At 39.5% G+C, this 22,771-nt stretch overlaps 1 protein-coding gene across 2 annotated transcripts in view; it reads right to left on the bottom strand.

Annotated features, from left to right (window-relative positions):
- Nucleotides 1-4,372: 4,372 nt before the first annotated feature.
- The window catches only part of plpp3 (phospholipid phosphatase 3), a 39,407-nt gene continuing 21,008 nt past the window's right edge, over nucleotides 4,373-22,771 (bottom strand). Inside the window, exons 2-6 of one of the 2 annotated variants that reach the window (XM_082146902.1) lie at nucleotides 22,617-22,771; nucleotides 19,816-20,096; nucleotides 19,236-19,293; nucleotides 12,559-12,735; nucleotides 4,373-6,240 (exon numbers count right to left, since the gene is read on the bottom strand). In XM_082146902.1, the coding sequence (XP_082003028.1) occupies nucleotides 6,112-6,240; nucleotides 12,559-12,735; nucleotides 19,236-19,293; nucleotides 19,816-20,096; nucleotides 22,617-22,771 (800 nt within the window). In that variant the 3' untranslated portion in view covers nucleotides 4,373-6,111. Of the gene's footprint in view, nucleotides 6,241-12,558; nucleotides 12,736-19,235; nucleotides 19,294-19,815; nucleotides 20,097-22,073; nucleotides 22,232-22,616 lie in introns of both variants that reach the window. The other variant, XM_082146901.1, reaches the window with a different exon arrangement.

The following is a 22,771-nucleotide window of genomic DNA, read 5'->3' as shown; positions in this document are numbered from 1 at the left end:
AGTGGATCAGTTTACCCCCAGCTGGTTCACTTTACCCCCTTGATTTCTCTGGTCTGTCTCAGTTTACCCCTAAGCTGGGGTAAAGTGAGACACAAGACCACTTTTTTAAAAACAATTATATTTTCACTGCCCTTCGTCCTGAATACATTCTAATAATTTCCATTGCTAGGAAACATCCTGAATTAATGGGAAATGTGTAAATTTGACTGATATATAATTTTAGCTCGCTTAGAGGGGAACAAATGTAAAAAATGTCTCACTTTACCCCACTCTCCCCTATAGAACATCATTTTTGAAGATATGAACCATTACATGTAACACATTTCCCTGCTTTGTCCTTGCATAATAGTTCAAACAGTCAGAAAAGAAAAACTTTATGAGCATTTTCAGGTGTAATGATAAACTGTATAATCCAAGTTTAATTAAATCAAAACAAAACATTTTAACTTTAATTACAAAATAACTCTCGTCATGTACAGCAAATGAGCAACATGATCCCCATCATCTGCAGATGTTTTATTTTAATAGTAAATCTGATAAGGATACCAAATTTCCTAGTAAGATTCTCAACATAGCTCTGTAGCCTATATGACAAAAATGAGAGCAGCCTAAAGTGGGCCAATCCTGTCTTTGACAATTATGAGGATGTTCTTTGGATTGCTTTCTTATTATGTTTAAAGCCAACCGGAAATTCTGGGATATTGTTTTAATACTGTAAATCTGAGAAAATTTAATTGAGCTGCAGGATAATCCCTTAGAAATCAGAGTTTGATTAATTCCTGTGAGACCAGCCTACACATGTGCCTTCATAAGAAGAGGGGGAGAAATAACCGTAAATGCTTGTGTGTGTGTGGATTAGTGTCTGGAAATGCTGCCACCATTCATAATGGATTTACCATGAAAATTGTGCTGTGTAAAACACCAATAACTCATTTCTCTCACCATAAATAACCCTTTCATCTTTTAGAAAGATTGTTGTTACACTTTTTACTCCAGTGAATGTTTTTCAGGTTATAGGTTTATGTTGAAAGTCAGTTTGTGCATATCACTGTTAACGTTAATGTAACGTTGCTGCCTTACATTTTTAAGTACAATCAACTTGTATGTTTAAGTCATTTCAACTTAAATTACATTAAACTGATTAAAAATAAATAAATAAGTTAAAGCAATGTAAAAACATTATGTTGTCATAATTTATTGATCATATACTTTTCTTTACAGTGACATACTTTAAAGTCATGGCTAAAAAAAACACAAAAACAAAAAACCCCAAAAACTTATTGAACATTTTTAATATAACATTTTCATCATTATTGTCCAAAAAGAAAAAAGAAAAAAAAAAGATGCAGTTAATTTAACACCCATTGAAAAAAGTCTGTATTTATGACATTTATAAAAAACAGTGTTATTATTGTTAACTTAAGGTAACTCAAACCCTGACCCTAAAATTACAATTAAATATAAAATGACACTAATAAATCTGAAAATATAAAAATAAAAGCTAATTCAAAATAATTACTATAAAAGGATATAAATAAAACAAGAATAACACTGGTGACAACTTGCCCCAACCTGATTTTTATAGGGGGAAAAAAATCTCTAAAAACAACTCCAGGTTTCAGTTAAAATGCCCCTCTTGTCTGAATATGTAGTTACTGTATACCATCACCTTTGACCTTTGCATTCAACTTTAATTGGTTGTGCAGATGACCCCCACCTCCCTTTGTCTCTCTTTCCTCTTTGTGATTATTCCTGTGCATTTCTAGGTTGGATTCAGGAATGTGCTCCATTTCCCTAAAGGAAGTGGAGAGCGGAGCCCAGCCCTGTCGCCCCTCCTCACGGCGGCCCGTCGAGTGAAAAGACCCTCAGAGACCCTGGACGTCCTTCCTGATAGGCCTGCCCTCAATCCGGTCTGATTCCCATCCCTACCACAGCAGCTCTGTCTGGACAGCTCCTCTGTTGGTTACAGTGCTCTTCTTGTATCAGGTGTAATGTATAATGAGACCGTACTGTATGCTGGAGGTCACATAAACCACCCTGCACAAACCAATATAGTCATTAAACTCAAGCAGTGACAGCGGATGTAATTCGGAAGTTTATTTGCTCAGCATTGAGGCTGGTTTTATTACATCTGCATTTGTGGTTTTCTAAACCTGAATGTGGAGGGTGTTTTATTGCAGGTAGACGATAACAGACTGATTTCATGGTCAAAGGTGATCATACACTGTCAAGTGTACAGTTTGAAAATCCCCAGGGGAAACCCATTCACTTGGTGCAGTAGAGTAGAGGAGGCATTACGGGGGCTACTGTGGTTAAGACAGTTATAAAATTGGACAAATGCAATTATATTAAAGGGTAAGTTCACAGAATATTTTTTAATTCTGTCTTTCGTTCATCTTCTGAACACATATTAAAGTCCCCTTGTGGTGAAAATCAAGCTTTTAATGTTGTTTATATGTCTATGCGTTTTTAAAATGATTTAAGACAAACCATGTGCAGAGAGATCCACTCGTTGACGATCACTCGTTGACCTGATTGGTTACGAGGTAGTTTGTGGCGTCAGAAACACCAGCGATTTCAAACCGTGTTTTTGAGACTGTCTTTGGTTCACTGCAGTTTTAAGGAGAAATTACTCAGCAATGGTGTTGACTTAGGAATTTGTACCTGGTTTTTCTAAAATCATGTTAAAAACTCCATATATAGACATATAAACAATAATAAATAAAAAAACACAGGGGGAACTTGAAGACATTTTTAATGAAATTGAAAGATTTCTGTTCCTCCATTGACAGCTACACAACTACCACTCTGACACTTCAAAAATGTCATAAAGAGATTATAAAACTATTCCATATGAATTGAGCGATTTATTACAAATTTTCTGAAGAGACACAATCGCTTTATATGATGAACAGATTGAATTTATTCACCTATAAACATTGATCAAAGACCCCAAACGCCGTTGTTGTATTATAATCTGTCTTCTAATCAGGTTAATTAAGGTGAAAAGTTCAAACCTGATGGCCCATTTAAGAGGCAGGACTAGTTTTGGTGGCTTAGTGTAGATGTCAGTGCAAAACTAGTAAAATAGCCCAGCCTTTGCAACTTAGAAAAACAGCCTGTGCTGAGGCTCACGGCAGGAGTAGTAACAGAACGTCCTTAGTGTTCTTTCGGTACTGGCATCAGTCCTGCCTACAGGCCTCCTCGGCTCTCCTTCCCTCAGCCAAACATGACCACAGAACCAGAACTGCTCTCAGTGCCATCGCCTCGATCCATCAGCAAAGACCTCAAAAGCCTGGCCCGAACCCAAGCCACTGATGTAACGTACCCACAGTTCAACGCACCAGCCTTTGGCGGCATTCATTTTCCCTTATTAAACCGTTCAATTTGATTGGTTAGTTGCATTTTAGAGTAATTTGTAGAGATGTTTCAGCTATATGGTGATGTTTCAAGACTTCATCACAATGGAGAATATGACAGCGTGCCACCATCAGGGAGCCTAACATTAGAAATTATGATCATGGCTCCTCAACACAGCCAAAATATGAAGTCAGTCTTCTTAGTCCTAGGAAAACAAGAACGCCCAGCCCTGATTGAAACATGCTGACGGTACTAAAATCTTATTATTTCATTCCAAGACAATTCATTTAGGTTCTTTTTCAAACTTTTTTTATGACGGGTAGTTAAGCAACACACGCAATACGCCATAAACATTTTCTTTCTGAAACTAATGTGATTTACTCATTTAACACTGGGACAATTTCACATTGAGGATAACACAGTATTCCCAAGAATAATAACAAACATTCATTAAGACACAGTGGGGGAAGTAAGATTTTTTTTAAAGAAATGTATACTTTTATTCAGCAAGGATGCATTAAATTGATCACATGACTTTACATTGCTCCAAAAAATGTAATACTGTTTTTTTTTTTTTTTACTTCATATCCTGAAAAAAGTATTATGGTTTCTACAAAAATAGTAAGTAACACAACTGTGCATTGATACTATGAAATGTGTCTTGGGCAGCATATTAGATATCAGCATATTAGAGTGATTTCTGAAAGATCATGTGACACTGAAGACTGGAGTAATGCTGCTGAAAATTCAGTTTTAAAAAGAAATATATATTAAAATAGAATCAATTAAGAAACAATGTTCTGTTTGAAATTAACGGGTTTCACTCATCGAAAACAGGACAATTTCAATTTCACTCAATAAGAAACCAAACACTTTTTTTTGTTGTTTATAATGAGCTTTTATTTAAAAGCACATGTATTAGAGCTAAGTACATTTAGCAGAAAAAAAAACAAAAAAACATTTTGCTATTATTTCTTTTGTACAAAATGAGACAATACAAAAATACTAATAGTGAATTTGATACAATTGAATGTGTTTTATTCAACGCTTATTAAAAACGTACTATCACAAATCTACAATATTTTAGTTACCTAAATACAAAAATCTGTCAATCAATGCTCATAAAAGCAGCACTTTGTAAATAACACAGGTCATGACACATTGCTTTTTAGATTCATAGTGGATATATCTAAACACGTTCAGAAATAATATCTTACATAGTTAATTTTAGTGATCTATACATTATTTATATACTTCTGAGAGAGAAATAAAACGGTTTGTTGAAATGATAGGACGGACTATACAATGGGAGGGATGTGCAACACATTTAGAGCTTGAGTTGTGTTGTATGGATGTGTTCTCTGTAATAGTCAGGCATTATTGTACAGCTGTTAGTGGGGACAGTAGACATCATCACGATAGGATCACAAAGGCTAAGAAAAGGCATATATAAAAAAAAATTAAAAAAAATCCACAGTTTTCTTAAGTTTCTTCACATGGTAACGGCCAACTGCACCAGGACCGGCTGCAGAAACACACGCGACACATATAAACACACGCAAACGTGAGACAGAGAGTCCTGCTGAAGGACCCCACATCCCCTTAACCCCGTCAGGGTTTGGGGTAGTTTGACTCTTGCCAGGACAGGCAGAGGGCACAGGTGGCATTATGGGTAAAACACACAACTAGAGTTGAGTGATTATGCAGTCGGAAGGGAAAGAGATCAAACCAGCCAGCGGAAGAGGCTCATTCCCAGTTCCAAAAAAATAAAAATAAATGTGCCAGTGCAGTCAGTGGGAATCAATCCCAGCGACCGTGGTGGCGAGACACAACTCTACGCCATCCTCCCCAACATCTAACTCCGCCCCCTGCGTTAGCTCTGACCAATCAGAAGACAGCGAGGCGGCACGGCTCAGCCACGCCCCCAGAGTTCGGGCATCGTGAAATCATTTACTAAAATAAAAATCTATTTGAAATCAGTCTTTATCTATATAAAAAAAGAAGTCCCGTACCCACCCACCCACCATTTAAAACCCGTTAAAATGCAGTTAGGCCACTGTTCGGGTAACAAGATCAGCTTTGATGGGTGTTGATCTCGTGTACAGACCTTCATCAAGCTTCTCAAAGCTACACTTCTCAGATAGCGAGTGGTGACATTTAACAATGAACTTGGATATAGTGCTATAAGTTATTCTTCTTTATATTGTTAATATATCTGTGCTAATTACATCGCAGGTAAAACGAATCATTCCTATTAATAAGGAATTTGTTGTCCTATGCGGTTACTGAAAGGCCACAGAGACAATAGAAAGAGACGGTCGGAAAGAGAGAAGCGCTGGTCACATGACCAGCCTCACATTCACTCTCTCCTTCCTTTCGTTGTCGCTCGTTTACACATTCGTATATTTCTGTGTATTACTTTCGTCAATGGGCCGGTTTGCCCGAGCTGAATTCATTCTCCGTAACAAATGACGCAATATTTCGAGGGAGAAATCACTTTTCTTTGTTAGCTTTGTGTCGGTTTTGCCTTCCGGATTGGGCTCTAGGATAGTGAGGTCTTTATAAAGTCATAATAAGAGTCAATAGGATTGTCTCTGTCCTGTCCCTACATTCTACTGTCAGATGAGAGAGAGGAGGTGTCAGCTAGGCCGTAGCTCCTCTGTCACAGGTGGCTGTTCTGGTTTCTTCAGGGGTGGGGGGAGGGGGTGAGGGATGGGGAGATTACAGACGGATCCTCCCGTTCCCTCCCTCCTACACCATGTTGTGATGGTTGTTCCTCTCTATGATGTCAGAGGAGGGGAGGAGCTCTTTCTTGATTGGCGAGGGAGGTGGAGTGGCAGCCTTGGCTTTGGGTTTGAAGAGGTCCGATACATAAAAGGCCTAGAAGAAGAGAAAGAAAAAGATAATTAGATCATTTATTTGAGAACCAAAGTCTTCCCAGAAAACTAAGGATGCAAATCAAATCACATTATCCACAGAATGTGATTGTAATACACCCAAAAAATGGTTGTCAGTAATAGTGTTGTCAAAAATTGTTTCCCTCTGGCATTTTGAGTGTTGTTGAACGGATTCTTAAAGACCTCTGATTGGCCATTGAGTTCATGCGCTCAACACCTGTGTCTGTGATTGGCTATAATGATCAACGCTTCAAAAACATGTTGTCTTCGCCGAGTTGATATATTGGGGATCCTCATACTCCTAATATGTTTTTTTTCCTTTGGTTCCCCTTTTAGTGATCGCTATAACCCCTTAATTTTGTTACATTTGATCTATATTAGTTACTTGGACTATCGTGTTATGTAGGGAGCAGTTCATGAAAACAGTGTTTGTTTTTTTGGGATGGAATGGATGACTTTGCAATAGAAGGAGTAGAGGAGCTAAATAACCAGCATATTATTAAACATCTCAGTTACCCCTATTCAGACACATATTTTGGAAGCATTATTGCATGTTCCACTGGCCACAAAAGAGCAATATGGCTTTTGAAATGTCAGATGATATAAAGGCTGGCATTTCATCGCCCGTGACATACGGATATGAGTCACACACTGATAAGAGCGGCCAACGCCTCGAGTCAGTAGTAAAGATAAAGAGGAAAGTTCTTTTGTTTTAGTCTTCGACTGTGAGGGAGTGGGGAGTGAGGTCAGTATTAATGGTCTCACTTGGCGTGGGAAGAACTTTGTTGTCAAGGAGAGATGCCCGACAACCCTCTCTTTGCGTTCTAATGACATCACTGTCAAAACAGGAAACCGGGGAGGGGAAGAAAGGAAGTGTGCCCTTGGCATTAGACTAGGCTTGCATCCAATGGATTTACAAAGAGCTGAAAATATACAAGTCTGAGCCACAGGCCTTTCATTCCAAAGACGGGATGCTTTCACAGTAATGCAGGCATAGGAGAGGCCTACGGGATATTTAGCCGTCTACACACCATGAATGTTACTGAAGCATGCAGAACAGCTGAGCTGGACCACAGCAACGTGGAATCACCGATTCCAGAAAGCCTGCCAATGCGTAAACACACGCTCTTTATGAGTGTGTGAAGAGTATGGGGCCAGTGTGTGACAGGAAAAGAGGTCAGCTAAATTGTCCTGACACGCTTCAGGTGTTGCTGTCAGCCGCAGCGATGCACTGCCCTTGGACGATGCCAAGGGGTAAGAAAAGCACACATAGACTTGCACACAGAGTAAAAAAAAAAAGAAAAAAAAGAAGGGATTTCCTATTTGGTTATGTGAGTGACAGGCCTGAGCAAGCAAACTGTGACTATCAACAGGTTTGTAAGTGTGTGTGTGGAAAGAGATAGAAAGTGAACAGAAAGCCTTAGAGAGGCCATCAGAGTTCTGGAATCATCTTTCCAGCAGCTGTTTCTTAGATATCCTCTCAGTGAAAGACTTCCATGCTCGCATACAAAGAGCGCTTTATCCAAAGGTTACAGCGGATGAGTTCATCCTATAGGGCCTCCTGTGAAGGTCTTCTGCCCATATGAGTGAAAGCATGCCAGAAAGATCATGACATTTCCAGAGTGACCTTTACATTGCACTGGAATGACATCAGGAAACTGGATCTAGAACCTCTACTTGTTTGCAGTTATGACGGATTATGAGGAATATAAGAGGAAGGATGTCTGATGTGGGCTTTTAAATGGCAAGTGCATATTCGTATATTTAAAGCAAAATGAATGCACTCAATTGTAATTTTTACAGGAAAAACTGAAAATGCTACAGTAAAAAACTTAATTACATACAGTAAAAATTTCACGTTATATTCCACTTTACAAATGTATGGTTTTGTAAGTAAAAACTATGAACAATAAAAGGGCATTCCCAGCGTGGCATCACATATTCTATATAAATACTTTTTTCTTCTCATTTATTTTGTTGTTGTTGCTCATTAGTCTTTGTGTGCATGGCTCTGAACCGTCTATGAGTATTGACCACAATTTACGGGCAGGACACTTACGATGAACACCTATTTTACCATCTGTCTTATTATTATGTTGGTTATCAGTACATTTTTAAGTAAAATGTTTTTTATGATGTAAAATGTAAAATTTGTAACAGGATTATTATTTTTTACACTGAACATTATAAGTGTCAAATACTTTTTGCAGCCACTGTATGCGAGTAAGACTAATACAATTTGGTTTTAGATTGTATTAGATTGTAAGTAATTATGTGTTATCACATTTGCCATCAGCTGCAATCTGGCATTCAGCGGTACTGTCCAACATGACAACAAGTCGTCTCTCACAATAATCACAGGCAGCAAATGAACCTGTGTCACGAGGTGAGTGCTTCCTGTGTTACAGCCCTCTGTCTGAAAGTGTTCTTCCACTGCAAACTCACTCCATTGTGCTCAAATGCTCAGTCAGCACCAGGAAGCTGTTTTTCTTGTTTGTCTAAGCCTGTGGATGTGCAGTGACCTTATTGCGGTACCACTAACTGCATATAAAGGAAGGATTAAAATTCACCTTTGAGGTGATGTAATCAATTTCTGGTAAACACTGTTGATAGATGAAATAAACAAAACAAACACGACCCCATCTTGATGCCTCCCTCACATTCACGTACACGCTATGCAACAGGCAAAGGCTATGGTGGAATCTGCTGTGCTTGCTGCCCAGGTGTATCAAAATCGTGTTTTCTGTGACACTTTCTCTTTAAAAAGTGTAACATATGTGAAAACACTAGGGCGTCAAGTTGCCTAATGTACTATTTTAGTCTCCGTCTCTGTATTATATTTTATTAAAGTGGTTTGACATCATCTACATGGCAAGCTAACTGCTCCACCCCGGCACTCTCACAGACATTCACTTAATCAGACAGGAAATGACACCAAACAATTTGTCACCATCCAACATTTGCCAGAGAGCCAAAACATCAACAATACACTTATTTTGGATCCCAGAGCTGTGAGGGCTCACCAACCACCAATCCAATCTAGTCTCAAATGAACCTCACTGAACTTCTGTCGCTTTTCACTGATGGCTTTATGGAATTCGACTTAACTGTGAACAGGTTCATAGATGTCATGGGTGTGTACACTTATGTGTGGTCCTCCATTGGTTTGGGTGTGCCTGATCCTAAAAGTGCCAAACACAGCACATGATTATGTGTGAGCGTGTGTTGCTTATGTTATGCATGTGTCTTAAATTGTAGCTTCAGGCACTGAGCCACATCTGCATAATAATTGTGGAGACCAAGTTGTGTTTTGGCTGCTCGCTCTCCTGCGTAACATTAGTAAGGTTTAATAACACTGTTAAAATTTCCATTCTTCTTACACACAACCACACTATTTTCGGTTTGAGATGGTCTCCGTTACCATGGCTACAAGAGTGTTGTGGCGGCCAATGGAGAAAAAAATAAAGAAGAGTGAAGCTCAGGCCTGACATATGGAAGAGAGTGATAGGATATCAGGACAACCATCTTGCCACCCAAGCCAGACCAGAAGAACTTAGCTATGGACTATTATTGTAGGAGGAATTGGAGTCCAGAATATTGAACATGACCCTCTGTGCTCTCGAGGAATGGTGGGATACCATTGACCAGGATCTGTTGTGGTGAGGGAACTCAAAGGGTGCAGTGGATATGGAGAGAGAGTGGAAAGAGGAAAAGGCTGTTTGAGCGCTGGCCTCCAGCTGTTTCCACCCTTGTCTAGTCCTGCAGGAAACACCTCTGCAACCGAGCCTTACAAGCAGCCAACCTCTCACACTCTCTCCATCCATGTCAGCAGCTTAGAAAGTGGGCCGTGTTTGATGACATGAACAAACAGCTCACGCCACTCTCCAACAGGAAGACCTGGAGGATGTGGCCGCAGTCAACAGTCCAAAAGACAAAGAAGGAAAAAGTGGTTTCTGAAGTCTGAATCTCAAGGGTTCTTTTAGTTAAGTATCACAGCTAAACATATGCAAAGCTGCTTGACTTCAGCGATCGTAACGGTGAATCTTGCCAAAATCTCTGATACAAACCAGGCCTGAGTATAACAAGTTGGAATTTTAGAAGATTAAACGAAACTGATGGCCTAGTTAGCATTGTGCTGCTTGAAGGCAGACTGACATTAATTGCTGTTTTGAGATCAGTTATCTGTGGGCATCACAGTCTAACAGCACCTTGCGACCTGATCCTCTTTAGTATGCAACATGCGGTAAGTCTGTAATCAGTTTTTGCAATACGGCCATAACTCAGCAAGACCTGTAACTTTCCACCTTTTCTTTGAAGCCAGCCAGTTGGATACCAACCCAGAGCACTTACAACCTTTAAACGTCTTTAGACACAACCCCCTTAAGCAGTAATCAACACCTATAGTCAAGCTTAAAATAAATGTTTCACCTCCCAACCATGAACTGTCGGAGACTACTAGCTGAGAAGTTTGGATAAGGTACACTGCAGCTTACGGTGAAAAACCAATCCGTGATGTATGGGGACATAACTTTGGAATGTTACCATGTGTCCGATTTTCTTCTAAAGACATGTACCTTACTTTACCTCTATAGGCTCCATCTGAGCTTTGGTTATTAGAGATAATCTAATTGGGCCTCTAAAGCGTTCACAGATGGGGAGCAGAACAGATTCCAAATGTAGGCTCATTAAAAACAAGTACATAGGCGCCTTGATCTGTAGTGAAAAGGATCTCATTTCTGCTCTCTTCTATTTGAACTTATCTGCTATTTTTTTAGTTTTTCCACACTGGGAAGAAATTTCTCCAGGTTTCAAAGACTGTCTCATACACCTTGAACCTGATGAGCACAAAGATGTCCATCAGAAGCTGATAGTTAATTCAAGCAAAACAAGACTGTTTCACTAAAAATGTTCTTCTTAATGAGGTTATTAAAGGCTTGGCAAATACCTAAAACTACTCTTGGAAAAATCGAAATGCCAATAAATAAAGACTAGAGCCAACTGAAAAGTGAACCACACAGGTTCAGCAAATTCAAGGACTTACGATTAAATGTTTTGGAGGTTCATGTACCAGTAGAAAGATGTTTGGCCAACATCTGTGTACCATAAAAACTGTGCTCCGTCACAACCAATTAAACTGAAGAAAGACACTCCTAGGACATTCTGGGAATTGTATTTTGATGTATGAGAAACACAACTTAATATTTAAATTCCAACACTAACAATTTAGATATGTTTTCCCTCCGTTGTTGTAATAATTAAGATGGGGTGATATATGGGGGAAGAGGTCTTGGTCTCTTGCCCACCCAACAACCCCCTACCCCCACCCAAACTTGTGGACCTCAAATATTTTCGCCACCCCCTTTACGATACAGAAAACATCCTGTTTCTCAAAATAACTAATTAACTTGTAATTTCTCTTATAGACAACAGTCAGTTCAGCAGACTCAATTTTCCCAAACACAATCCAGTAAATCCAGCAAAGTGAAGCTTTGCTTACTGGAGGGAAAGTTGGCACTAACGAGTGTGACATGTGCCACAATTATGAAGTGTAAAATTCCTTTTTCCACAAACTCCACCACCCCCCACCCCCCACTCCCCTTTCATTTGAGAGCTGGTAATGGTGCAATTGAGGCAATATGCTCTGCATTAGTAAGAAAAAGTTTATGCTTCACTGTGATGGATGAGTAATTTTGTGGATAGGGGTGAAAAAGAGAGAGGGTGGGGTCTGGAGAATGTTGTGGTCTAGTTCTAGATATTCCAGATCCTCTTCTGACCTCAAACTCTGGATGGTCTTCTGTCTTCACTACCAGATGACACCAGATAAAGTCTGTTCTTAATGGTTCTTAATCAGATAAATCTGCCTCTGGTTGAGTTTGAACATAATAATGGACTCTCACAAACTATATTTACAGTAAAAGAAAAATATTTTCATGTTTCAAAGTGACAGATAAAACAGGAAAAAATGCTATAATGTCAAACTTGTCGGGCTGATAATTGCCAGCACATTTACGAAAGGAAAGTTTAATTAGTTCTTCTGGTGTTAACACTGTGTAAAATTGCTTGTTCACCAATTTGATTAAAAAATCCAGATGTTGTGAAGACAAGAAGATCAAGGCCAGTGGTTATCAAATGTCATAAAGTAGGACATTTCCAGATTGGTATACTTTCCGACCAAAAAAGATAAATTCAAGATTGACTCCACAACAGACTCTGATCTGTTGTGGAGTCTCCTAAAAAGATACTAAACCTTATTTGGAAACCTGAAACATATCTAATGAATGAAATACAAATATGTACTCACTATGCAGTAGGCCACCAGGGCTCCCTGGACAAAGCCAGCCAAGACATCAGTGGGGTGGTGCTTGTGATCAGAGACACGTGATAAGCCGGTGTAGAAGGCCATCATTAGCAAGGTGAACTGGAGGAGGGGCCTTAGGAGACGGGCTCCTCGCCACGTGAACCGTGACTGCAGGTAGAACTAAAGAAAAAGAGATGGAAAGCAATTTAAACAATGGTAACATTTGTAGAACTTGTGTTTATATTACAAAACAGCTGAGACATATAAAAAAGGTAGAGAAATGAGAGAAAACCAAAGGCAGGTGAAGAGAAATAGAGTAATTGAGGGGTTGAGCAGAGAATGAGAAAAAGAAAAATTTAACTGAAAAAACTGATACTAAAAAAAATAAAATAAATAAATAAAAAAAACCCCACAAACTAGGGATGTGGTCTCTCTTTCTCTAGTCACCTAAATCCAAGGACCCCTTATAGAGTTTGCTTTCTGGGAACAGGAAGGCTTATTAGGGTAAGAAAACAAATTAACTGAGGGTTATAAAGACAAGGGGAGGATGGGGGTCAGGAGGACAAACTGCTGAAGACGCTCCGGCGGCCCATCAGTCCTGAAACCCTTCAAACTGGGTCAGTCAAGGACCCTGTACTCATCACCCTCCTTTAATCATCAATCACCACACGAGAAGGAAAACTTCCATTATGTTTGAAACCACAGCAGACAACAGAAATCTCTGAAAACACCCTTACTCACAGACATTAACAGATAAACACACAGGCCCATTACGATCTGTTAGACAAAACAAACAATAGCCATCTTGAGCTTTGAGCTTCCAAGCGAAGGTGTGTACAAGGTCATGTCTGCTTTCCTGACAGCTCTCTCCTCACTCCGAAGGCATTGTGTTCCTACAAAGGAAGGAATCCCTCCCTGAGGATGTTAGGGAGTTGGAGTTTCCTTACTGAATGAAGTTCTCAGACGATGCGGGTGTGCCTAAACAAGCAGCTCATCGAATGTTTGCAAATTAACTTTTGATTAATGATTGGAGTTATTCATAGACACCAAAGGTGACGTCGTTTGGATGTCCGGTGTATTTAACAAAGCCAAAGATTACAAGCACCAAATATGTTCAACCCACCTCATAGGCAGTAAGACTGGATAAATAGAGGCCTCTTCAATCATTTTAAATTAATCTTATCTCGTAAAAACATCCCTCAGAACGGAAGGATGGTAGAGCGATAACCATCTGTGTGTTTATGTGTGGCTGTGCGTTTGTGCCTCAAATCGACTGGAATCCACATATGGCCTGCTGTCTCATTTCAATTTACATTGTGGCCCAAAGCAGGAAGTCTTCAGAAATATGCTGAAACAAAACTTTCAGACATTTTGCCTGATTCAGCAATCATTTCTTTCTCTCACGCTACTGTTTATGAGCTGTTGGGTTTATAGGTGGTTAAATACAAGAGCTAGATGTAACAGATGAAATGGAGATACTTGCTTGATTATATGGCTAAAGTTCATCTTAGGCCAAACACAAATAAATAAATTCATACTCATGTTCATTTTGGTCCAGCTTGGCCTCAATGTTGGCAGCAATGAGGGAATTTCTAACTAAGTAGCTGTAGCTATTTCAACCACAGACTTTCACTCACTTGGCATTCCTATCCCTAAAAAAGTTCCTGCAGAGAACTTACAAACAAACGTGTCAAAGTCTTTGATCAGGCCATATAAATGCAATGGAATGTTCTTCAACCGCAGATCTGTGGCTTACGGAGACAGAGGTCTGTCTGCCTATGTCTGTCAGAGATTCACTCACATGACTGCAAACAAAATTACAAAAGTGAATCAATAAATTAGGATTGTTAAAATGAAGAACATCCATCTGCATGAGTAATCCCTGTGTTTTTTTCCTTCCCTTTTTATCAAATGTTCCTTGCCTTGAGATTTAAGACGTTTCATTACACATCACTGATGACAAATTGAGAACATAATTGTATGTTTACTGTTCGATTTATTTCTGAAGGCTTCCAGGGTTTTCGATCATCTTCAAGAGGTTTTCATCTAAATGAACCTAACAAATAAAAGCTATACATAGATTAAATAGCAGTTTGGTTCTCCAAATTAAAAAATGTAGTGCCTTAGAGCCAACAATGACATTCTCATGCTCTCCTTCGCTCCAACAGCAAATGTTGCACAATGCAGCACAAAGCACGGAATGTTATTGTCGTTTCACTTTAAAAAGTGGCCACAACACAAACAAGGCAACTAGGGCCTCCGGATGACATCCGCCATATGCTCATTTACACACAAATGAGGGGTGTAAAATAATTCAGTTTCAGAAAAGAATTCACGGTTATATATTTGTGTACACACACACAAAAACATTGCGATATCCCTAATATAAATATTTTCTACGCTAAAAGAGCAAAGAGAGAGTCCTGGTATATGTTGGGCTGTAAGAGGTCATGGAGGGGTGACGTTCGACACACAGGGGAGTCCAGCTGACGCTGATCTCTAAAGCTGTAAGCCAGCATGTCTGAGTATGGAGATGTAGAGATGAGCTCTGTGACTTCTCCAAACTCTTAAAGTGGCTCTTTTCCTCAGGGCAAGAGTGGGGTCCCTCTCCACACGTAGGCATCCAAGAGCTGATAAGAGCAGCAAAGCCTGAGGACCATCAGCGCTCAGATACAGCCCATCAAATCTGCCTCTTAGCGTCTTGCTATCAGAGCTCAGATAAGCCAAACGTGCCACAGACGTTGCGATCAGAGACGATGCTGTGTATATGGCTATCTCATCTCAGTGCTTTGTGAGGTGGTGGCAGCAGGAGAGGCAGACGGTGTGATCTTAGATTCCTCAGCGACATCCAAAACCAAAACACAAACACATACACATGCACTGTGCTGTGCCCACATGAGTAGTAACACAGCCTTTTGCAGATAAGATGCTCTGTCCTGCTGACAGTCTCCATTCAGTCCCTTCCCTGAAGGCAATCTGGGTCTTATCATCAGATCTGATACAGAGGCATCAAATGGGACAATAGAAAAGATCCTGGTGGGCTATTAAAGGATTAGTTCTCAAAAATGCAGAAATTTTACTTACATTCATGTTGTTCAAAAAAGGATAAGGAGAAATTCTGAAGACTGTGCTATTCATTCTATTAAAAAGTAAAAAAAAAAAAAAATCCCAAACCAAGTCTTCAGAGGTGATAGCTATATATGATGCATATAATGCTAGAACAAACCATATCGTGTATGCTTCAAGCAAGTTGAGCTTCTGTTTACCATATTCTGTGTGCTCTCTATATGTGCATTGATCAATGTTTATATGCGAATAAAAGCCTAAAGTTAAACTGTTCATTATATAAAGCGATCATTTTCAAAAGACTTGGATTTCAGTTCATTGTAATTGCATGGAAAAGTCATACAGGTTGTTCCTTTAAGCCCACCTATTGACTTCTTCAGGTCATACAAGCAGCCACGAAATTGCATGTTCAGTCCAACTTGGGATGGGAAACAGAAAAAGCAAGAGGTACCAATATGTGGTATAATAAATCATGTCAACTTAACAAAAAAGGTGAGTGTGAATAAAACTACACTTATTTTGCAATATTTTGATAGGAAAGGCAGGTCTTTTTCATGCTGCTGTGCATGGTTTTCGAGGTCATTCTGAAGTGTATTTGCACAGTTCTGGTAGAAAACAGTCAAACTTCACCACTGAAACCTTCTCTATCCGGATCTCAGGTCCAAAAATATTACAGCGAAGCCAACACAGCTTCACCACATGGTAATGACCACGACGTACAGAGAAATAAGCCTTGAAAACAACAGGTAGAGTATTTGCTTGTCAAAATGGGTTTGTGCCCGTTTCAACTCTTCCTGTGATCTTTTATCATTCACCACCTTTTCTATTGGTCTCCATGGCAAACTTAAGCTTCTTGTGTCACCATGTGTTCTGAGAAGTGCAGTGACACCACAGCCAAACCAGAACTCATGGAGTATGAGTGTGAAGGTCATACTGAGAGGCTAGGAAATAACCAGTTTACCGCCCACAAAAAAAAACACATACACATACACTTGCTCTCCAGAACAAACTGATATGCTGATCCAACTCAATGAGCACATGAGGTTGACCAGCCACTCTGGTCTTGAGCTGCATGGATATTGTGGTGCACTAAGACCCCTGAATACACCATTCAACTGCATAACCATGTGAGCTCCACTCGTTCAGTTTAAAGTTTCCTTAATCTCACTCACTGGCTTCTCCAGGTGGATCCTACACAATGGTAGTGGTTGAGGAGACTCCCCCTTCCATGTAAAGCGCTTTGAGTAACCAGAAAAGCGCTATATAAATGTAACAAATTATTATTATTATTCTCTGCAAGAAGATACAGGAAAAGTCTGTGTAATGTGTCCTGCGCTACCCTGATCCCCCAGTAGTTGGCGCTGAAAACAGTTATGCTGCTTAATATTTTCTGTGCTATTTTTTACTGTTCTTAGATGAATATAAAGTTTAAAAGAACAGCATTTATTTGAAATAGAAATCTTTTGCAACATTATTATAAATTACTCTCCCTTTTGATCAATTTAATGCATTCTTCCTAAACAAAGGTATTAATTACTTAAAAATCTTTGAATGTTATATAACTTAAATTAGATTTTTTTTTTTTAAGTCAATAAATTACCAAAATAATCTGTTTCATGTAATTTTTTTTTTTTTTTTTATACTTAATTTTGACAATGGCAGTTGTGGTTTCTTAAGTTTTGGCTGCTGCTTCATACAAAAATGTAAAAAAAATACTACAGTTAGTTTAATAGAAAATTTTATTACTTTGATCTAACAATGATAATGAGAAATCAATCATGGTTTTAATTTGTATATTGCTTTAATAATAAACTGACATATATCTGCTGCACTGGTGAACGTTTTACAGCTTGGTAGAAGTTTTCAACGTGCCTTAAAAATGCAAACCTTAAAACTACGGGGGGAAATATATTATGGATATAATGCAAATGTATTATAATGCAAATGTATATGCAAACGATTATGGTGTGTATGGTGGTATATTCATCGAAACATCGGAAAAGGTGAGAAGGTGTCATTGACGGAAAAGGTGTGGGTTCTGTCTTGAGGTACGGTGACTCATTCGCCAATTTGGTGAGAACAAAGACGGTCTAACTTTGACCTGGGTTACGTGTGTGCAAATAAAAGGGGATCACAAGACTGGTGTGAGCTCTCATTATGATTTCAACGTCTGACCCATGAAGCATGACAGCTAGACTGAGATAATTACAGGGAGCGAGGCCAGGAAAGGGAACGCTTCAGTCAATAAGACGGTATCGCTCGATATGCCTACTCAGAGAAAACTTTCCTTTACTTGTTTCTCTTGTTCTTCAGTTTATTTCAGCTCTGTAATTCTGCTTATCATGCTTTGTTCTTTGATATCTCAGATCATTATTCTCTTGTTTTTAACTCTGAAGGCCAAGAGCAGATGGTACAACAATCTTAAAGAGTCACCCTGTATCTTACCATAATAGTCTATTCACATTCTGACTAAACTTTGGCTTTGGCTGTGAGAAATCTAGCCAAGGTTTTTTATAACAACGGAACAATTTGCCCCTCAGAGACAAATCCAGGGTTTAAAATCAAGATGATAATTCAGACCTAAAATTGCCAAGTGACTACATGCTGTACACGCAGTGAGACATGTTGAAATCGGTTTTGAAGCTGGAAATTCAGCTTTTTAGGATGCTTGCTTTTCGCCATGACTAATGATGTGTAACACTGACTGACATCTCTCCTACCTTGCGGCTAATCGTGATAGTTTAAAATACAGCAGATTTATATGTATAAATTGATTGCTTTAGTCACAAAACACTCAACAGTACCTGCCTGGGGTCTGGTTCTTAACGTACGGTTTCCTCTTGTATAGGAAGTGTTCAGGTCAGTGTTTCGGGCGTCAGGCCCAGCTGTCAAAATCACACATTCATTTAATGGCTGTTTTGAGAGCATTAGAACGAACCCTGCATGAGTTTCAACAGACTTCTGGCTTCACACACACATATTCTCTATCACTCTCCTAATTCCATCTTTGCCTATCCTCAAATAATCTCTCAAAACACTGAGAGTGAACATCTGGCCACCACCATTAGCAGAGCGGCTCCACCTCCTTCCATCTGAAAGAGTGAAAGGTGGAGGGGCCCATGGAGATGCTGATGATTTAGATGCAGGAAGAAAGGAGGAGATAATAGGGAGGGAGTGTAGGGCATTGCGTGTGAAAGGGAGAAAGTTTGAAGCCTTTGAAAGAGGCTTTACATACAGTGAGAGACTCCGGGGAGGCTGAGCGAAATCTGGCTTTGTGTGTATGTAAAGCTATATTGGGGATTCTGCATAATTAGTATTAAAGGAAGAAGAAGAGTGTGACCCATTCAAAAAGAGAACAAAAATAAAGCATAAGGAATGAGAGAGAAATGAAGGAAAACTTCAGAGAGAAAGGAAGTCTATACAGCTGCACAAATAAAAACAGGTGGAGTGTGTCCATCCGGGGGATGAACAAGGAAAATAACAGTGACCCTCACAGTCACCCTCAGAGGAGGGTGAGGGGCGATAGAGGGTCCCCTTCTCATACTAGACATAACAGTCATGAATGAACGGCTCTTTAGTAAATCAAAAAAAACTATGGCAGTGCATGTACTTACAGCCAGGTACAGCATGGTGTACAATGAAAATGAAGCATGTCCAGAAAAGAAGGATTTCCTGTAAAGAAATGAATGAGCATTTAATCAAAATGTTCATTTTAATTGTAAAATAAATACATCACATTTATTTACTTGGGAAGTTTCCGCCATTGAGTAGATTTTGCAAATAAATACATAAACAAAATTCTCTAATGCTCACCAAATGTTTACGTTCACTTGAGACATAACCGACTGTGTTTACATGAATACTCGCCAAGACGGGAATTTTGACACAACTATGTATGTATTTGACCGTTCAAGTGCAATTAGCCGAGACAGAGAACTGAATTGAACTGAACAGACAGTAATAACTCTTTTTAACATCAAGCAAGTCACATGTAAGTAACAGTCGCATGCCCTGTCTATTCTCTGCTATCTGCAATATGAAGTAGCCTATTAAAATCATTCAGATATGCACATCGCGTTATGTACAAGTGATACATCGTGCAGCTCTTATCTACAATATGACATTTCTTCCTTTAGCTGAATTTTTCAACCAAAGCAAGGGAACCCATGTGCATGTGAGTGCTAAATATCTCACCTGGCCTCTTGTACTTTGCTTTCATCTCCATTGCATGAGTATTCAGTAATATATCCCAGAGAGCAGTTGATGGTAGAGTAGTCAAGCTGACAAACATCTAGGAAGTGCGGCCTCATCCGCCCAACCGAGACCTTGGCGATGTCTGTGAATGATTGGCTGACGGCGCAGCCGAAGATGAACACACCCACTTGTCTGTAAAGGGCGGACACATATGGGTTTCCCACAAAAGATTTGGAGCCCTGGTTCAGGTAATGGATCCTGTAGCATTCGCCAATCACGATCTAGAGAACGGTTCATTTTCAAAAACAAAAGATTACTGACAGTTGAGATTAATACTACATACAGGTTCTGTTCCAAAACCTACCGAAATTTCAAGAGAGCATCATATACGTATATCTTTTGCGAAAAAGCCAATCCAATAACGGAGATATTTTTTTCCACTGATCTTTGCGCAATCCAAGATGGTAGATCAGCAGAGATGTTGATTATACATATATTTGATCAATACTCAAAACTATCAATACAATTTTTCAGTGCAATGTAAAAAAGACAGATTTTTACACATGTGCGTGTTTATGTATTTTTATGCTTATTAGAGCATCAACACTTTTAGCTTAGCAACATTGCTAACAATAAACTATTGAAATTAACTGAGTTGATCTAATTTGTGTGATGCTTGGAGTTGTTGCCAATGTATAGTGTTCCAAATCGTTCACTTCTCAGGTTCCATGATGGTTAGGATACCTATATAGACACTAGAAAGCAAGGCAGTTCACTAGGTTTTGGAACAGAGCAAAAATGGCAGTAACATCAAACAATTAGGTATATTTGTGAAGTCACCACAAACATTAACATGTCACTGTATAATAATAATATCACAAGATTTCAGTGGTCAGGTCATGGACATGCAGGGTGAGGTTAGATGTACATGCAAAATTAGTTTGCAGTTAGGAAAGCACACTAAATCAAGAAAAGCAAGAAGAATTGAGTGAAAGAAATGAGGGAACGAGTAACATGAGTTATGACTGAGCATGGCCTGCCTATTGCTGGTGATATTTTAATGATATGGAACATATTATGTTTCTAAAGGTTATGGCTTTCATATGAGCAGTTAGAGCATGGGATTTTAAAACAGAGGTCTGCACCATTTGAAACCAATAGGACATAAATTAGAGAAGAGAGGCGTGGGCTATGAAGTAAACAAACCATGCCTTAATGAGATATTTACTATCTCTCTCTTTTTTTTCCTCTTTAAACTGAAGTGGAACGCTGTTGTGTTGGTAGTGAAGAGTGGGGCTGCCTTCCCTGAGGCCTAACCAAACTAGGACTGGAGACACTGCTAATTAACTACAGCTGTGTGAGGGGTGCCCACACACACACACACACACACATACACATATATAAATATATATGCACACACAGCCCTTGTTTTAATCATGAGAATTGCTGAGCATGGGAACATGTCTACTCCAGACAGTAAGGCACGCATGACTCAATATAGGGTTCTCCATGGAGTCATGGTTTGGTTATATGCCAGTGTTCAGGGGCTCATCTTCACTACTTAATTCCACAAGGGGCTTGTCTGGGATGTTGAAATTTTGTTTTAAGACAGTGTTTTGAAGTTTCACTGGTTTGATAATGCATTCTTTCTTGTTCTTCGTCCTACATGTGTCCTGCAGGTGATTAGGTTAATTTGTGAGAGGTTAACCCTTCGCCAGCTGTCACAACGTCTGTGGATGTCTACTAATTCAACACCTCAGCAGCAGTAGGGCAGTTTATTCTCTTATCCAGATGGATGTACACTCTACATTTTTGTGAGTCTTTTTAACAAGTTTTTCATTTTATTTAGCTTTAGTTTTTAACAGTAACTTTGCATTGCTGTTTTTGAGAATAACTTTTTTGAGAAAAAAAAGTCAAAAACACACAAAAAAAAGAGCAATACATCACAAAACATGCAGACAAAAGAAGACAGAACAGAAAAAAGAGAACGAGACTGAGACAGAAAGAGAGATAGAGATAGCCCTGACCATGATAAATCCCTTGATGTTGAGTTATTAAAATACTTTAAATGAAAAGATGGGATGGGGTGGACTGGTTAATGGATTTAACGAGGATTATGGGTAGGATTCTTTGCTATAAAGTTACATTTATTTCTACAGTTATTCTACTGATCTAATAGGGGATGAGGGATGTAGATGGGAAGTTTATATGAATCAGTGGTATATTTATATGAATATATATATAAGAGAATAACTTACAGAGAGGATGGCAATTAGAATGCCAGCGGCAGAGAGCACGGCATCGCTTATGGTGTCCCCGTTTTTATACGGGTACTGGATGGACTGGTCACTGCAGTAAAACCCACGATGATAGGGCTTGATTGTGCTAGTTTCAATTATCAGGAAAGGCAGGACAGCTACAGCGAAACAAACACACACACACACAGAGAGAGAGAGAGAGAGAAGATGGGAGAGAGAGAAAGAGAGAGAGATTTCAGGTCAGTCACAGAAAGACACACGCAGGTAGCGGCACAGCACAGCATAGCACAGCACACGGCAACCGAGGATTATGGGAAAAACCAGGCAGGGGAGGGGGGTCTGACATGGTAGCTCGGTTTCTGAGAGAGTGCATGACTAAATATAGTTGATGTCTGCCTATGATTGGTACAGTGCACTAACAGTTTCTGCTATATAACAGCTATAAAATATAATGACTCTCTCAAAAGACTTGATTTCCCATGCAGTCGCCCCACTCGCCTGGCCCCATGTCCCCTGTCTGAGGCCCCTCTGTGGGGCACTTACGCTGGCAATGGGCAGGAGGAGGCCCACAGCTGTCAGCACAGAAGAAGGCACAGTGCTGCTTTTATAGGCGTAGCGGATACTGTCGTCCGCGCAGTAGAACCCTCGCTGGTACGGCTGCACTGTCGATTTATGCAACACCATCGAAGGCAGCATGA

Source organism: Leuciscus leuciscus (assembly GCF_965113295.1).
Source record: "Leuciscus leuciscus genome assembly, chromosome: 19".
Lineage (NCBI taxonomy): Eukaryota > Metazoa > Chordata > Actinopteri > Cypriniformes > Leuciscidae > Leuciscus > Leuciscus leuciscus.
The sequence above is the reverse complement of the archived record's forward strand: the minus strand, read 5'-3'. Positions and strand labels throughout refer to the sequence as shown.